Source organism: Platalea leucorodia (genome assembly GCF_965183815.1).
Source record: "Platalea leucorodia genome assembly, chromosome: 8".
Taxonomy (NCBI): Eukaryota; Metazoa; Chordata; class Aves; order Pelecaniformes; family Threskiornithidae; genus Platalea; species Platalea leucorodia.
Window position 1 is genome coordinate 53,973,820 of NC_138830.1, and position 14,425 is coordinate 53,988,244.

The 14,425-nt window shown below is 45.8% G+C and overlaps 1 protein-coding gene across 2 annotated transcripts; it reads left to right on the plus strand.

The window, feature by feature from the left end:
* The first annotated feature begins 2,456 nt into the window (after positions 1 to 2,456).
* On the plus strand, positions 2,457 to 14,183 carry LOC309594680 (uncharacterized protein). 2 transcript variants are annotated; one of them, XM_082320913.1, is made up of 11 exons: positions 2,457 to 2,731; positions 5,134 to 5,268; positions 6,567 to 6,691; positions 6,998 to 7,066; positions 7,534 to 7,647; positions 8,481 to 8,596; positions 9,504 to 9,559; positions 11,049 to 11,101; positions 11,757 to 11,884; positions 12,407 to 12,563; positions 13,671 to 14,183. In XM_082320913.1, exons 1-11 carry the CDS (start codon positions 2,528 to 2,530, stop codon positions 13,771 to 13,773), a joined length of 1,260 nt encoding a protein of 419 aa, XP_082177039.1. In that variant the 5' UTR covers positions 2,457 to 2,527; the 3' UTR covers positions 13,774 to 14,183. The 2 variants fall into 2 exon arrangements, with proteins under 2 accessions (XP_082177039.1, XP_082177040.1); XM_082320914.1 differs by lacking the exon at positions 2,457 to 2,731 and adding an exon at positions 4,452 to 4,505.
* Positions 14,184 to 14,425: the final 242 nt, after the last annotated feature.

A 14,425-nucleotide genomic window follows, 5' to 3' on the forward strand; every position in this document is an offset into this window, starting at 1 on the left:
TCACTATGCAATGAGAAGTTTGATCCTCAACATTGCAGATGGTTAAAAGCAAGTTAGCAAATTTATGCTAAGCAGAAATTCTGAAATTCAGCTTGCTTTGTTCGCTGTATTTTTAGCACCGTGCATCAGTCGCAGGTTCCTGATTTCCTCCTGAACTTAAAACAAACAAATCAGTTGAATATATTCCTCCCCACATTTTTGCTAAGCATGTGGAGTAGATCTTAGACTTGGTCTAATATTTGCAACATTGGTTTTGCCATGCTAAAAACATTACCAGACATGTCAGGACTTTGGTTCTTCTGCAAGTCCTGCTGCTTTGGAACCCATTTCCACAGCAAACAATACTGCCAAGATAAATTGTTTGCCAGAGATAACTTCAAGTCCTCAAACAAATTACCTAAGAAATGTTGAAACATAATGCTGCATGAAGCAAATTGTTTCCATGCTCCCTGTCCTCGTAGGAAGGAACAGAGCTTATCTCTGTTATAGATTCCATAGAGACAGGCACAATTCCTTAACCGATGCGTTGTTTAGACTGTGGGAGTTTTTGAATACCTCACGTATCAGAGGAACATATGAAATATTCATGCGCCAGTTATTCTCTGCTCAGAAATGCAAAGATTGAAATTCAAATGATTTGTAGAAGGACTCCAACAGTTTGGCAAAGCGCAGTAAAGCTGCTCGTGGATTGCATCGGGGAAAAAAGGAGGAGTTTGCAAGAATACGTCCTGTGCCGTAGGCCCTTACAGCTCGGGCAGACTGGTGCTGCTGCGGGTTTAATTATGCGCATGTTTGTAAAGTCCCAAAGGTTCGTCAATTGTGTGGATTTTTCGCCATTGAGTATTGCTTTGTGTCAACGCTGTGTTTAAACTGTAACTCAAGAGAAAAGCTGTTTTTCATAACCCCTTCCCTTTGCAGCCTTTCTCCGTACTGAACCGTATCAGCTGTGCTGCAGGTGCAGGGTCATAACATTCTGACACATCTCCTATTTTTAGACCATTTTCAGTCCCTCCACGACAAAATCTGAAGCAAGGAAATAACCTTATTATCCCTCTGGCTCCCTGCCTACTCGACGTGGTTAACTTTAAGAGGTACCCCTTGAATATTAACTGAAGCGATGCTGATTTGCAGAAATCAATTTCTGAACCTCATTGTCTTAATCTCTGGTGTCTTCTGCTTTTTAGTTCCTGCCCTTCTACTTTTGATTTGGTGTGGTCCACAGATAGCAGTAAAGCAATACAGAACGGTTGTGCCCGGTCTCAGAAAAGGGGAACTGTGTATAAATAAGGAAGCTTTTTAAGAAGAAGGTAAAAGGAACATCTAAGGCACTAAAGGCTTTTGAAGGCTAGCTAGAAACATGATCATAGAGGCAGAGTAAGCGCACATCAGTATCAGAAAAGACTAGATAAAGGGCAAAAAGAAGCAGCGGAGCCAAGGAGGTTATTAAAAACAAGTTGCATTCAAAGAAGAAAATTGGAAGAACCGTAAGCACGGATCGGTCAAACACAAACCACAACAGAGGTGGTTTTATAACCAAATGGGGGGACAACTGAGGCAAGGCATAAAAATGTACAAGAAATGCATTTTCAAGGAACAGGCAGTCCGCTGAGAAGTCTGTAGAGCTCACAGGGAGTCAAAACACTTGGAAAAAGAAAGAAAGCAGGGGTTCCCAGAGCCCCATCTTTCTTCAGAGTGAGAACAGCTACCCTTCAACCACTCCGGAGAGGCTGGGTGTATTTTAGTGGAGGGAAATGAGACTAAATGCTTGGTAATTGCAAAAGGAATAAAAAGATCTATTGTGCGGCCAGCCAAAAGCCTTCAAAAACACAGCTTCTAGAAAGGGTACCTACACGAGGTGCTGAAGGGATGCCGGCTGCGATTTTCTTTTTTGGTGCCTTGGACGAAATGGGCTGCCAAGCCTTCTCCCTGCCCGTTGGCTGGAGCTGGCAGCGGGAGCAAACTTACACCGAGAGCCCAATAAAACAGGGTCAGAAATCTACACCAGATCCGAATCAAAGAGCTGGGAACAGCCCCAGCCTTCAGCCTCGGGGAGGAGCCGCTGGTATCGCCCTCATCGATGGTCCCGAGGGGGGGGGACACCCCAACACCCGCCTCTCCTGCGCTGAACCCGGAGGATCCCCGAGAAACTCGGCGGTGCCTCTGCCGGGGAAGTGCCCGAGCGCCCCTCGGAGCGCTCCCATGCGGCGCGCTGAGGTCGCGTTTCTCGGGAGAAAAAATGTAAAAGTTAAAATAAAAAAAAAAAAATAATTAAAAAAAAAAAATAAAAGGAGCAAATGCAACTTCCCAGAGTGACCTCAGCGCGCCGACAGCCGGGACAAGCCCCTCGCGGAAATGACCGCCGCCGCCGGGACACCGCGGGGAGCGGCGCCGAGGCGGGGTTTGGCGGCGGCCGCAGCCAGCGCCGAGCCCCGCGCCCCGCTCCGCGCCCCGCTCCGCCGGCGCGCAGGCTCCGCGCCCCGCTCCGCGCCCCGCAGGCTCCGCGCCCCGCTCCGCGCCCCGCTCCGCGATGCTGGGGCCGCTGGCGCTGCTGGCGGCGGCGCTGCTGGCGCTGCTCGGGGCGCGGCGGGCGGCCGCCCCCGGCGCCTGGGCCCCGCTGAAGCGCTGGGTCCTGGGCTGCCTCCTGCTCTTCCACGGCGCCTGGAGGCAGCGGGCGGCCGGCGCAGGGCCCGCGGAGCCACGGCGGCCGCGCCCGCTCCGCCCCGACCCCCACGTGAGTGTCGCGCCGCCCCCCGGCACCCCAAATCCTGGGATCCCCTTCCCCGGCAGCGCCTTCCCCGGGACCCCCTTCCGTGACGCCCCTTTCCCTGACGTCCCTGTCTCCCCCATCCCTGGCACCCCCATCTCCCTGCTCCCTTGGCACCCCGCTGTCCCCCTGGTTCCCCATCCCCACCCCCCCAATCCCTGGAACCCCCATCCCCTGGGACCCACGTTCCCCCACAACACCCATTCCCCTTGGACCCACATCCCCCGGGACCCACACCACCTCCCTTTGCAGAACCCACATCCCTCAGGGACCGGCACCCCTCTGCATCCCCTGCCCCCCAGCACCTTGCATCCCCCCTGGGACCTGCACCCCTCTGCATCCCCTGCACCCCAGCACCTTGCATCCCCTCCGGGACCTGCATCCCTCAGGGACCTGCACCCCTCTGCATCCCCTGCACCCCAGCACCTTGCATCTCCCCTGGGACCTGCATCCCTCAGGGACCTGCACCCCTCTGCATCCCCTGCCCCCCAGCACCTTGCATCTCCCCTGGGACCTGCATCCCTCAGGGACCCCCATCCCCTGCATCCTGGTGCCTGGCACCCCCCACCGCCTGCCCCCTGAAGCCTCAGACCCCACATCTTTTCCCACTCCGCCTTCAGCACATCCCAGGGAGGGCAGGGTGGGGATGTCGCCTTGGCTGTCGCTGTCCTTTGCAGGGCAAAGGATTGCCTCAAATCAGACCAGCTGATGTCAAAGGGAAAAAGCAGGCACACTATGGGACACAGAAACCTTTTCTTTTCTCACACTTGGTGAATTGAATTTAGTTTTCCAGGTGTACTTGTCTGCTTAATAAATAATAAACCCTCTGTCCACAGCCTGTACCTTGCCTGTAGCATCCTGTCAAAACACTCACTGTGCCCGCCAGGGAGATTTGGGTGGACTTTGCTCTGTTATTTGGCGAGGGGGGAAGCAGAAAGGCTGATAAGACAGGATTTCCCTCGTTTTTCCTTGCTTCATCAAGATTCAGCTTGCAGATGCCAGCTGAGATTTCAGATCCTAAGTCATTTTTGTGAAAAATCAACTTCTTGCTAACGTTTCCTGGAGCCTTCTGGGAATCCTGAAGTCATATTATTTAAAAAATGCTTTGAGGCTTCTGCTTAGCCTTTAAAAAGAGAAGCTGTTTTCCCTAGCTTTTTCTTTCTGCTAATTAAGCTGCTGCTGGGAGCGTTTTGAAGTGTTTTGCCAATCTCAACCGAATTTGACAGGGCAGGAGTGACACCGTCTTCCAAATCGAACTGCCATCCAGGGTGGTTTGAGGTATGGCCAAGGGGTCTGTGATTTCCTCGCTGCTCCCTCAAGCAGCAGCACTGGAGCAACACTTACAAGAGAGATCTAAAACCAGATCTGGAAAATACTGCCAGAAATGATGTCTCTGAATTTTTGCATTGGCATCCAATAGGCTCACTTGGTGTGTATTTCCAGACTCTGTGCCCTCAAAATCCCCCCTTATCTGTACACACAAAGGCAATAATCATCTGATTTTAGTATTTTCTTGCGTTTTAGGATGAATAATTTTTCAGAAGCAGAACTTCATCCGTGCCCAAAAATGCATACCTAAATCTTAATTTCCGTGTTCCAGCTTTTAAAACTTCACTTTGAGTGAGTTCTGCACAAAGACGTGAAAATACACATCTGAATTTGAAGATGTGGACTTCCGTGCCTAACAGTTTTTGAGATTTGAGATGTTCACCGGCCCTACAGCAGCCCAGCTGCTGGTCATGTTAGTAAAGTGCTGGGTTTCCTATGGCTGACTGTCTTTCTCTTCCTTTTTCCTTTTTAGTTCCATGTTTCCCCTAAGTATAAGTTGTCCTGCGGACAATTTGGAGCTAGATGGGGAAACAGCGTGTTTGTGGCTCAGTTTCTTCCTTGCAGACACTCTTTTTGAGGACACATTTCATAAGGATTTTGGTCAAGGGCACTTCTCATTGCAAAATAAATCATCTTAATTCAGGATAATATTTTACCTTGTCCGTGGCTATCATGCAAGATTACGTTCCCTCTCTAAAGCAGCTTCTCATCTGCTCCCTCTCTGCTTTCTGTCTCTGCCCTGACGAGCAAATGGGCGAACAAGCGAGGAAAAATGCTTTTGTGTCAATGAAGGCTGTGAGTGTTGTGTGCCAGACCAACTAAACCTTTTCTGAGCACAGGGACTGTCCTGTCGTATGGATGAGGCTTCACTGCTGCTAGCAAAACTCTGTCTGTTTGCTGGCGTGCTTGCTATTAAATATAAAAAGTGAAAGTAAAATGGCATTCCTGCGAAGAAACCTACGGAAAACAAAGAATTACTCACCTTCTCCCCCTCCTTTCCTGCCTCCAGCTGGAGCTGAAACCCCTTTCCCTTTCCCTAGGCGCTTGATTCGGTTTACTTCACCGGCTTTGCCGAGAGCGACAAGACCTTCGTGATTGCTCGCCTTGCCAAGCGTCCTAACGGGATCTGCGAGATGTGGCTCTTCCTGAGGGTGGATGGAATAGGAGAGTTTGAAGTAAGTAAGTGGTGGATGTGGGATGACATTCAAGATCAGTGCTTAACTCCTATCTTGAACCTGTGTTAGGATCCCAAGCAAAAATTAATGCTCTCTGCACCTTCACTACGTGAATATCCTACCAGTAAGACATTGGTGCTGTGACTGCAGCCAGTGGTAGAACTGGCTGGATTACTGGTTATGCCTAATTTTTTGAGTAGATATCTGACACTCGTTCCCTTTTTCTCATAATGTGCACAAAACATAGCATTGTTTCTAAAAAATGTCTTGGTAAGTCTCCCAGGAGGAATCTGAGCATTCAGTCTTTCTGATAACTTCCAGCATGTGGCTAATAGTTACCTTGTATGGTTATGGTTGATTTTTTCCCCTTTTCTAATGACTGAATGCTATAAAAACCATTGTGGAATTGCCTCTTTTCAAAGAGAAAGGAGAGCTTTTAGAGAGTTGTATGTACATCTGCTTCACTCTTGCTAAAAGGAAGACAGTATTAATAATATATTTTAATTAATCAATATTAATCATATTTATTTTATATTATTTATAGAATCATATATTATCATAATATTTATATATATATTTTTTAATAGCTGACTATGTGGTAAAGAAGGAGGGAAGATCTGACATGAATCCCTTTGCACTCAGCTGACTATCCTTACGTTCACAAATCTGTTTTGCTAAGTAGTCACGACCAGAAAAAGCAGACGTCCTGTTTGCAGAAAGCCACAACAGAGAAGACTGACGTGCATTATTTGGTTTTCTAGTAATATTTAGTATAACGATACTGTTTGTGGCTTTGTCATTTAGAACTGCCAGCCAAGTTCAGGACCTTCTTAGATCCTTCCCTACAGCAACAGGCATAAGCTCTCTTTTAGAAAGGTGGCAGCTTTAGGAAATGACATATTTTTCAAAAGGCAGCTGAAGAGTTTTGGGAGCTTGCCTACACTAGAAATTTAAATCATTTTAGAGGTTCATCAAATTCAGTCTAGGAATAAATGTACCCCCAAAGCCCTGCTTCAGTGTGGCTGTAAACTTGACAGAGTCACTAGAGTAAGGAGCTGAGCTCTTGCAGTGACCTCCCTTCACACAAGTAATTCAGTTGTATTACCTGAAACAATAATGTATTATCTTATAACTCAGGTGTTTTAGATGCAATTTTCCTTCTCTAACAATCCGATTACCAGAAGCAGGTAGAACTGAACAGCCAATTCCTCCTGCAAAGGACCATCAGAGCAGGAATTCACCCGCGTTGCATCCCCGCAATGGAATTAAGCAAATGTTTCCCTTACATGTCTTTTTAGCACCCACAACATCCAAACATGATGGTGAGTGATGAATCTGAAGAGATTTGGAGTGGAGGAGGGCTCACTATTGAATACATAGAGCCCCAAACACGCTGGAAAATAAGTTTCGATGGATTACTCAGGTATTGCAGCACTCTCTAGTTTCATTTATCTACACTTAAGACCAAAGCTTTTTCAACACCATCTGGAAACATATTTAACTAGAAGCTATTTGGGAGCAATAAGACGCATTGTTTTTTTATGGAATGAAAATACAGCTAGTAATATCTGTGTCCGGTGTGGGCTCGTAATGTAGCATTAATATTCTCCCTTAGCACACAGTAGCGTCATTCTTCTGCAGTCTCTTATTGCATCCACTTCCAAACACACAAGAAACGTTTTGCTGTTTGTTTAGGAGTGATACAAAATTGTAGTGCTTTGCCTTACAGAAAAGGACCCTACCGACAGCAGTGGAGTGAAGAGGAAGGCGAACTTGTACCGGTTAAATTCTCCTTCCAGTAAGAGCATTTCACTCTTGCTTTGGGATGCGTAGTGAGTTCACGGTTACTGTTTTCAAAGGGTCATGTGCACAAAGTAACGCAGGAAGCCCTTGCCTCTGCTTTCTGTTTATGGACTGGATTTGCCTGATAAAAAAGGATTTGCTGTCAAAGTAGCACAGCATTTCTGGAGTAGTGCTGCCGTTGTACCTCTGAACAGACTACATGAGAGAAAGCAGCGTGCTTTCGCTTGCGGCTCTGCCCTGCCAGCTTCCCTTCCTAGGTAATCTGTTGACTCTTGCAGGCCGTTGTTGCTCTTTTGTTTGCTTCCTTGAAAAGTAGTAACGTATTTAAAATGATGAAAATCAGAATTTTCCAATAATGATAAAATACAAAGATTGCCATTGTCAGAGTAGCGAGTGCACAGCTTAGCCTAGTATGACCTGAAAGCTATTAATGTCTTTTATTTCTTTCCCCTCTTCTCCTAGTTGGGAGAACTTCACAGAAGTCTTTAACTTCAGTGTCGACAGTCACCCCAGCACATTTGCACGCGCTTTTGCCCAGGAACCGTGGACCATTGAGTTCTTCCAGAGGGTCAAAAAGTGAGAGGCGAAATGAATTTCTTCTGGGGTTAATAGTAATTTTTCTACAGATCTCTTCAGGGTCTGTCCTGTGCTGGCTTAGGTGATTTTAGAAGGTGGATTTAATTTGAAGTGAGCTAATAAAGGACATGGCTCCTGTCAGGTGTCTCCTGGTTTCATTACTACATCAGACCTGGCAACCTCTAAGGAGGATCCTGCACGTGGACAGGATCTTCCTGATATGGGGGTGGAGGGACCTGCCCACAGTTTTGGTCTGTAAAACCTTGAGCATTAGGAATATTTCTTATTCTGTCTTTTTTTCATTGCTAACGACCTGATTTAGGCTTCTTCCAAAACCAGCGGTGCAGGTATATCTAAGCAAAGGATCAAATATAATGGTGTGAAAGGAGGGCTAAAGTGGGTGTTTTAATTACTCTACAGGCTTCGGAGAGCTGAAAATACAGGAACAAAATATGAGTATCAATAGTGTGGTGTTTAATACAAGCAGAAAATATGTATATCAACAGTGTGTTGTCTTTGGTCCTATCTGCTGACTTCTAAGCAGCAACTGTTTGGTAGTACAGCATTTTTTTCAAAAAAAGGGCATTTTTATAGTCTGCCAGGGTGGGAATCTGCTGCTGTTTCATTCTGAGGCGCCTTATAGATGTTATGTAGTAATAACTGGGAAATGTAAAAGTGGTTGCTAACGTGTAAAATCTGGCGTGGCCATGATGCAGATGCTCTGAAATCTCTCCTTCATTTTGGGATATAAGTTTATCAGATTGGCATTGGGGCCACCTTGATTTTGCCTCGTTGATTTTGTTTGTGTCGATTCACTCTCTTCTTTCTCCCAGACAAAGGGAACAACATTTCCGACATGAGCAGTGGGGCCAGTCTGTTGGAGAAATTGAAATAGAAAATCATGAGAAAACTGAACTTTCCCTCAAAGGCGTTCGGAGCCACTCTTACGGTAACAGCACCAGAAACAGTTCACTCACTTGGCCACCTTCGCTATAGATGGTACTGACAGGACAGTGGGACTAAAGATTAGCTTTAAAAATAACCAGTTCCATGACTGGGCATAAACTTAAGACGTTTCAGAGGAAATACCATTTTTATGGCTAAACTTCACATGTCGTAACGCTCTGAATTGAGGCCTTGCAGGTACAGTTTCTAAATGAAGAATAAACATGACGGCTCGTTTTTGAGACACCCCCAGTCCTGGGATCACTCCCTCTTGCTCTTACAGTCCCTAAAACTGAGCAACTGTGGCACAGGGGCTGAGGACCAAACAGTTTGCCTTTCCAAGTTCTGGGAGCCTATCTGGGCAAAGAGCTCCTTTTATCCTTGTTATCCATCAAAGGACAGGTACCAGAGTACCTAGACCCAAGTACGCATGAAGTCTCCCTGAACCACAAACCTCACCTTCCTCTCTTCACCTCATTAAAGGTTGATGTTCCTCGAGGCAGCAATATTCCTGTTTAAGGAGGAGATAGGATATAAGCTCACTGCTGGGCCAGGCAAGTGCAGAGATTCACGATAGAGAGAATTTGGTCCATTCATGTCTGGTAAGCTGCTGCAAAGGCATTGACACATTTGAAGCTGTTAAAATGCTTTTGTGACATTTTGCTGGATTTGGCCGGTATGTAGACCTGTTGTCAGTCTGACTTGACGTATTACTCTGTTCCCCTTTCCATTAGGCCTTGAACTAATGGGAAAAGAGGAACAATTCCATAATTGTTTTGGGGACACGCTTAGCCTGTTGTCAATTACTGGAGAATTTCTTTACTCAAAGTTAATGTCAAGTCAGGTACCATTATTTCATTTTTTCCAGCAATGGTTAACTTTAGGTTGGGTGATTTTTTTCTTTTTTGCAGGTATCAGGAACTGGTCTGAGATTTACCGCTATGTCATGATTTTGGCACACTTTGCGGTAGGTATTTACATGCCAATAAGCTACTTAACCATGCAAATGGAGGTGTTCTGAACATCTCATATTTAAATATCCAGAAATAAGGCATTGGGAGCATCCACGGCGTGCGATCAGAAGCGCTAACTGGTGCCATCTTTAGCACATGTCAATGTTGGAAGCAGCTCTCAAAAGCAGAGCCATGTATGTAAAAACTGAGATTTTGCTTCACTGGTTGAACCTTGAACCAAAAGTTGTTTTGGTAACTTGAAACTGTTTGTTCTGGCTTTTTTAAGAAAAAAATAGGTAGGCAGCTTTACAGGACAGATTCTCGGCTGCCGCAGATACCCAGCGCTCAATGGAGTCGATGCAGTGCTGATTCACACTAATTGAGAGCCCGAGGTGTTTGAAGGCATCCTAAGCCTTCATGACAGCAGTCGGCAAATATTTCTGCCTGTGCTCAGCTCTAATCTCTGCTTTGCCCTTGCGGCTGTGCCAGAGGAGCGTGCGCTGGGGCTGCTGGGAGCACGCAGCCTGGGAAATGCTGAGCGCTGGCGTTACAAGCTGGCACGCAGCCCGAACAGATGCTCCTGAAAAGGCATTTCCTTTTCCAACACAGGCGTAAAGAAATCTCAACTCTCTGTTATAGGCAGCATTACAGGAGTTAAGACTGAATTCAGAACAAAAATTCTTTTCCCAGATATATGTTGGCCAGCACAAAAACACACCTTGGAAAAGCCCACATATGTGCAGGTCCGGTAGCTGCTGTGATTTAACGTATGCCTGTGCTCCTTTTCGTAAGACTGTGCTTTTGCACTGTAATGTCAGGTAGTAACCTCTCCCTTTTCTTCGTAGTTATTCAGGACTCAAAATAACTGCGGCTCTTCCTCTGTTAATTAAAAGGCACCTGACCCTTTGTTAAGAAGGAATTAAAGTTTATCACTGATTGAAGTTTGGAGTCCTCATACCCTGAGTGTCTGTACATATATAACATCACAGCGTAGGCTTATGTTTGCCCCAGAGCAGCCCAAGTGGAGCATGAAGGGATTCAGACTCAAGGATGGAAGAGAAATGAATAAAAACATGAGATTCCAGTTCCTTCTTATTTAACATTTTTCCCATATGCTGCTCTCATGCATAGAATAATATAGGGTAGAAGAGATGTCTGGTCAAAGCAGGGCCAACTTTGATAGCTTGCCCATCACTTTTGAACATGGCTAGCTGACATCTCTGCATGTATTGTTTCCCTCCTCCTCTTATGTCCACTTGCTGTGGACTTTCTGTTATCCTTAATGTCCTTAATTTGTCCTTAATGTGTCCGGCTTATATTCTCGGACTCTCATTTGCAGCCAGATTTTCATGGAAGATGTATTGAGAAGATTTAAAAGTATAAAGTCGTAGCACACCGCATAACCTGAGTTATATCCAGTGTTTTCTTGGCCAAGTCAGCGTATGATCCACACAAATGAGTCCGCACAAATTAGACTGCTTTTTCTTTATTGCTCTCTTACAGGATGGGACTGCGGCACATTTAACAGTTATTAATATGCCAGCTACCACAACTAAGTAAGTAACCAAGGAAGTTTACGCTGCTGAAAACATACGTCTTAAAGTTGGCAGAAGTTGCTCTGCGGGACGCCTGTGTGCACATTCCTGCTTTGAACTTGTATAGCCCGATTTCCATCCACACCCTCTTGCTCTCCACTCCCTCCGCCCACTTCTCCATTTGCAGTTAGTCACAAGGATGGCTTTTACCTTCAGTTACTTCCTTCCCATTCAATTACTGTTTGGCTGATGCAGCTGCCTGTCTTGCTGTCTAGATGATTTAGAGGTACAAATTGAGCACTTCCAGCTATTTAAGAAGGTGTGTCTGTCTGTAATGGGGCATTACGCAGGGAGCCCTGCTTTGCTGACTGGCGCTGTCTGCATCCAGAAGCTTGAAGACCAGTGTTTATGGCCCTGTGACCAAGTGGGGCCAAGGGACCTGCCTGTCCCACCTGCCCGCCACAATCCATCCTGCAAGCCTCATCTCCTTGCCTGGATGCGTGGCTTCCCCTGCTCAGCATTTGCAATATCCCACAATATAACCTTTTTTATTTATTCCTGCTGCTTTCCAAGGATGAAGGCTATGCTCAACGTTGAGCTCTCCTGGAAGGCCAATGTGCTGGTCCATTTGAGCTTTGGTTGAACTTTAATTCTGCTCCATTTCTTTCCCCTTCAGCCTCACTGTAGGCTATGTCTTTTTCCCTGACGGGAGGAAGGCTGGCATTGAGTGGTCCAATGCCTCGCTGACTGAGATGGCTGATGATGGTGTGATCAAGGATGAATACGGAGTCAGTTTTACTGCCGGTAAGCTAAATGTAGCCTGCCTATATCTGCCTTCAGCTTTTTGGCATGCAGTTAATTTAGTGGAGGAACAACTATTCAGTGAAATTCCATGTGATCCTTGGAGCAAATTTGGAAGCTAAATGCATCGTCTTACACCCTGAGAAATTTACTTCTGTGCTTAAGCTCAGTCGTATGTGTGGGGTGTCATCGGTGAAACGGTGTGTGTCCACTGCAGGATCAGGGCTACAGGCAGCTGTATCAGAGGGAGGGCTACAGTTTCTATTTGTCGTGACTGTTGCGTATGCTAATCCAGATAAATGATGTGATTTTCGCTTTTTGGGTGTCAAAATGTGTGTCTGGTGGATTCAGCTGCTCTGAAAATAGGGCTTGATCAAAGATTTTACTTAATTTACAAAGCAGTCAGGAAAACTATTGCTCTTTAGAAAAGCGTAACAAGAAACCATATGCAAAAATCTTGGGATTTTTTGAGATGAAATACTACTGAAGGTTGGAGACATTCTTCCTTTTTTACTCTTATCGAAGGTGGCAGGTACTTTGATGTTTCTGCAACGCTGGATAAGCAGGCTTGCCCCGTGGTGTATAACGGCCTGACTGGAAGCGGCGTTTTCCACGAGTGCATTGCAGATTTCCGACTGAACGCATTAACACAAGGCTGGGGCTTGGTTGAGTTTTATTACAGGTAAAATAATGACAGGCAAGAAGAGGTAAAGAATTCCCATCCTCCTATATTGATTCATGTGGCTACAGCTCCATAGATATTTGAAGCAAAATGCACAGGTTTTTTATCTGATGTAAAGAAATGTTGTTCATTTAATGCTTAATGTGCTTATTGAATTGACAAACGTGATATATATTATTTGAAAAAGAATGATTGTGCAAGCACTTCATACATGCAGACAAACCATGGGCACTAGTTCAGTTGTTTGTTATATAGGTTTATGTAGGATTTTATATAGACCTCCATATAGGTTTATGAGTTGGTGGATGGTCCGTTCTGGAAACTGTCTTATTTGGATAATCTATCACATTATAAAAATAATGAGTCCTCTACCCCAAACAGCAGGCTAACCATTTGCAGAGTGAAATTTGCTCACACAAGTATTTGTCAGACTAGAGCACAGAAGAGAGAAATGTTCAGAAAATCAATACAGGAATGCCTCTTCTAGCGGAAAGGATCATATCAACAAAATATGTGCTTCTCAGTGAAGTGCTGTTTCTCCTGCCACATGACTGTCACAGTCTTTTACTGGAGCCTTTTCCCTATCGAGTCTTTTCTCTCATGAAAAATGGCAAGTTTGGTTGTTTACATTTCGTTTGCGTTTTAAAATAAACACCAGTTCTTGGCTGTCAGAGGAAAGGCCATAGGTGACTTTCAGAAGGCAGAGCTCGGCTTCTTCTGAAAACCAGACACATTTAACGCACATACAATAGTCTGCTAAACCCCCAAACGCCTGCTGGTTGAACTTGAAAACCTTGGCCTGTAGCTGCTGCCAGGTATCTGCTCCACTCCCTTCGCTGGCTGTCAAAACCTGAAGGGTGGAGGAAACGACCCAGCACGGAAAGTCTCTGCTAAAACCCGAACAAGGCACCCTCTGCAAGTCCGGACAGTCCTGGACTTCTCTAGATCCGCCCCAGGAAGGCTTAATTTGGCAATGCTGACAAAATTCCCGTAGGCTCCCATCTCCTATCTGCTTCCAAATCAAAACCGTGTTAGAAATTAAAGGGTGGGTGTCTGGTTATCCCCCTCGCCGCAGAACACCACTCAGCATCGCTGCTCTTCTTGCAGGGACGAAGCCTCCCAGCTGGTTCCGAATTTGCAGCTTGGTTCAAAAGCCGAAGGATCCGACCTTTCCTCCTGGCGCCCTGTGACCGATGGCTCGCCCCCGTGAGCGTTTGCAAGCTTGTCCCAGCAATGTTAGCAAGCAGCAGCTTTAAAAAAAAACGTTATTCCCCGCAAAATGCAGAGTTTTGAGTGTGGGACTCATTGTCACAGGATGCTGCGGAGGTCGAGGGTATAAAAGGATTTGGAGAGAAATGAGATACATTTTAGTTGTGCAGCTCTTAGTGGTTGCTAATCATGGTGGTCTGGAGGCGATTTAAAGGAAACGTCTGAAGAGCTGATTGCAGGAAAAGTGCACTCGGAGGGATTGCTCTACGCTCTGTCTTTTGGTATTTTTCCTAAACTGCCAGCTGCTCCCCACTGTGAAGACCAGGACTCTGGGCTAGGTGGATCTCTGACCCAATTTAGCAGTTCCTCTGTTCTTTCAGATTTTTTTTTTTTTTAAATAAAAGCTCTATCTTTCTGAACCCTCTGGTTGTTACAGTCATTAAAACATGGGGAAGAGCTATTACAGGAAACTACACTGGTTTGATAGTCTTGCCTGTGACTGTATGAGAGCTGAACTGGAAGATGTAGGAGAAAGCACATCTAAATGAGGTGTCCTCTAGGAATAGCATTAATGTCCAATGAAATAAGTGATACAAACACATTCTTCCTTGTCTGAAGGAAAGCCAGGGTCTGGTACTCCTATTCAGAAGACG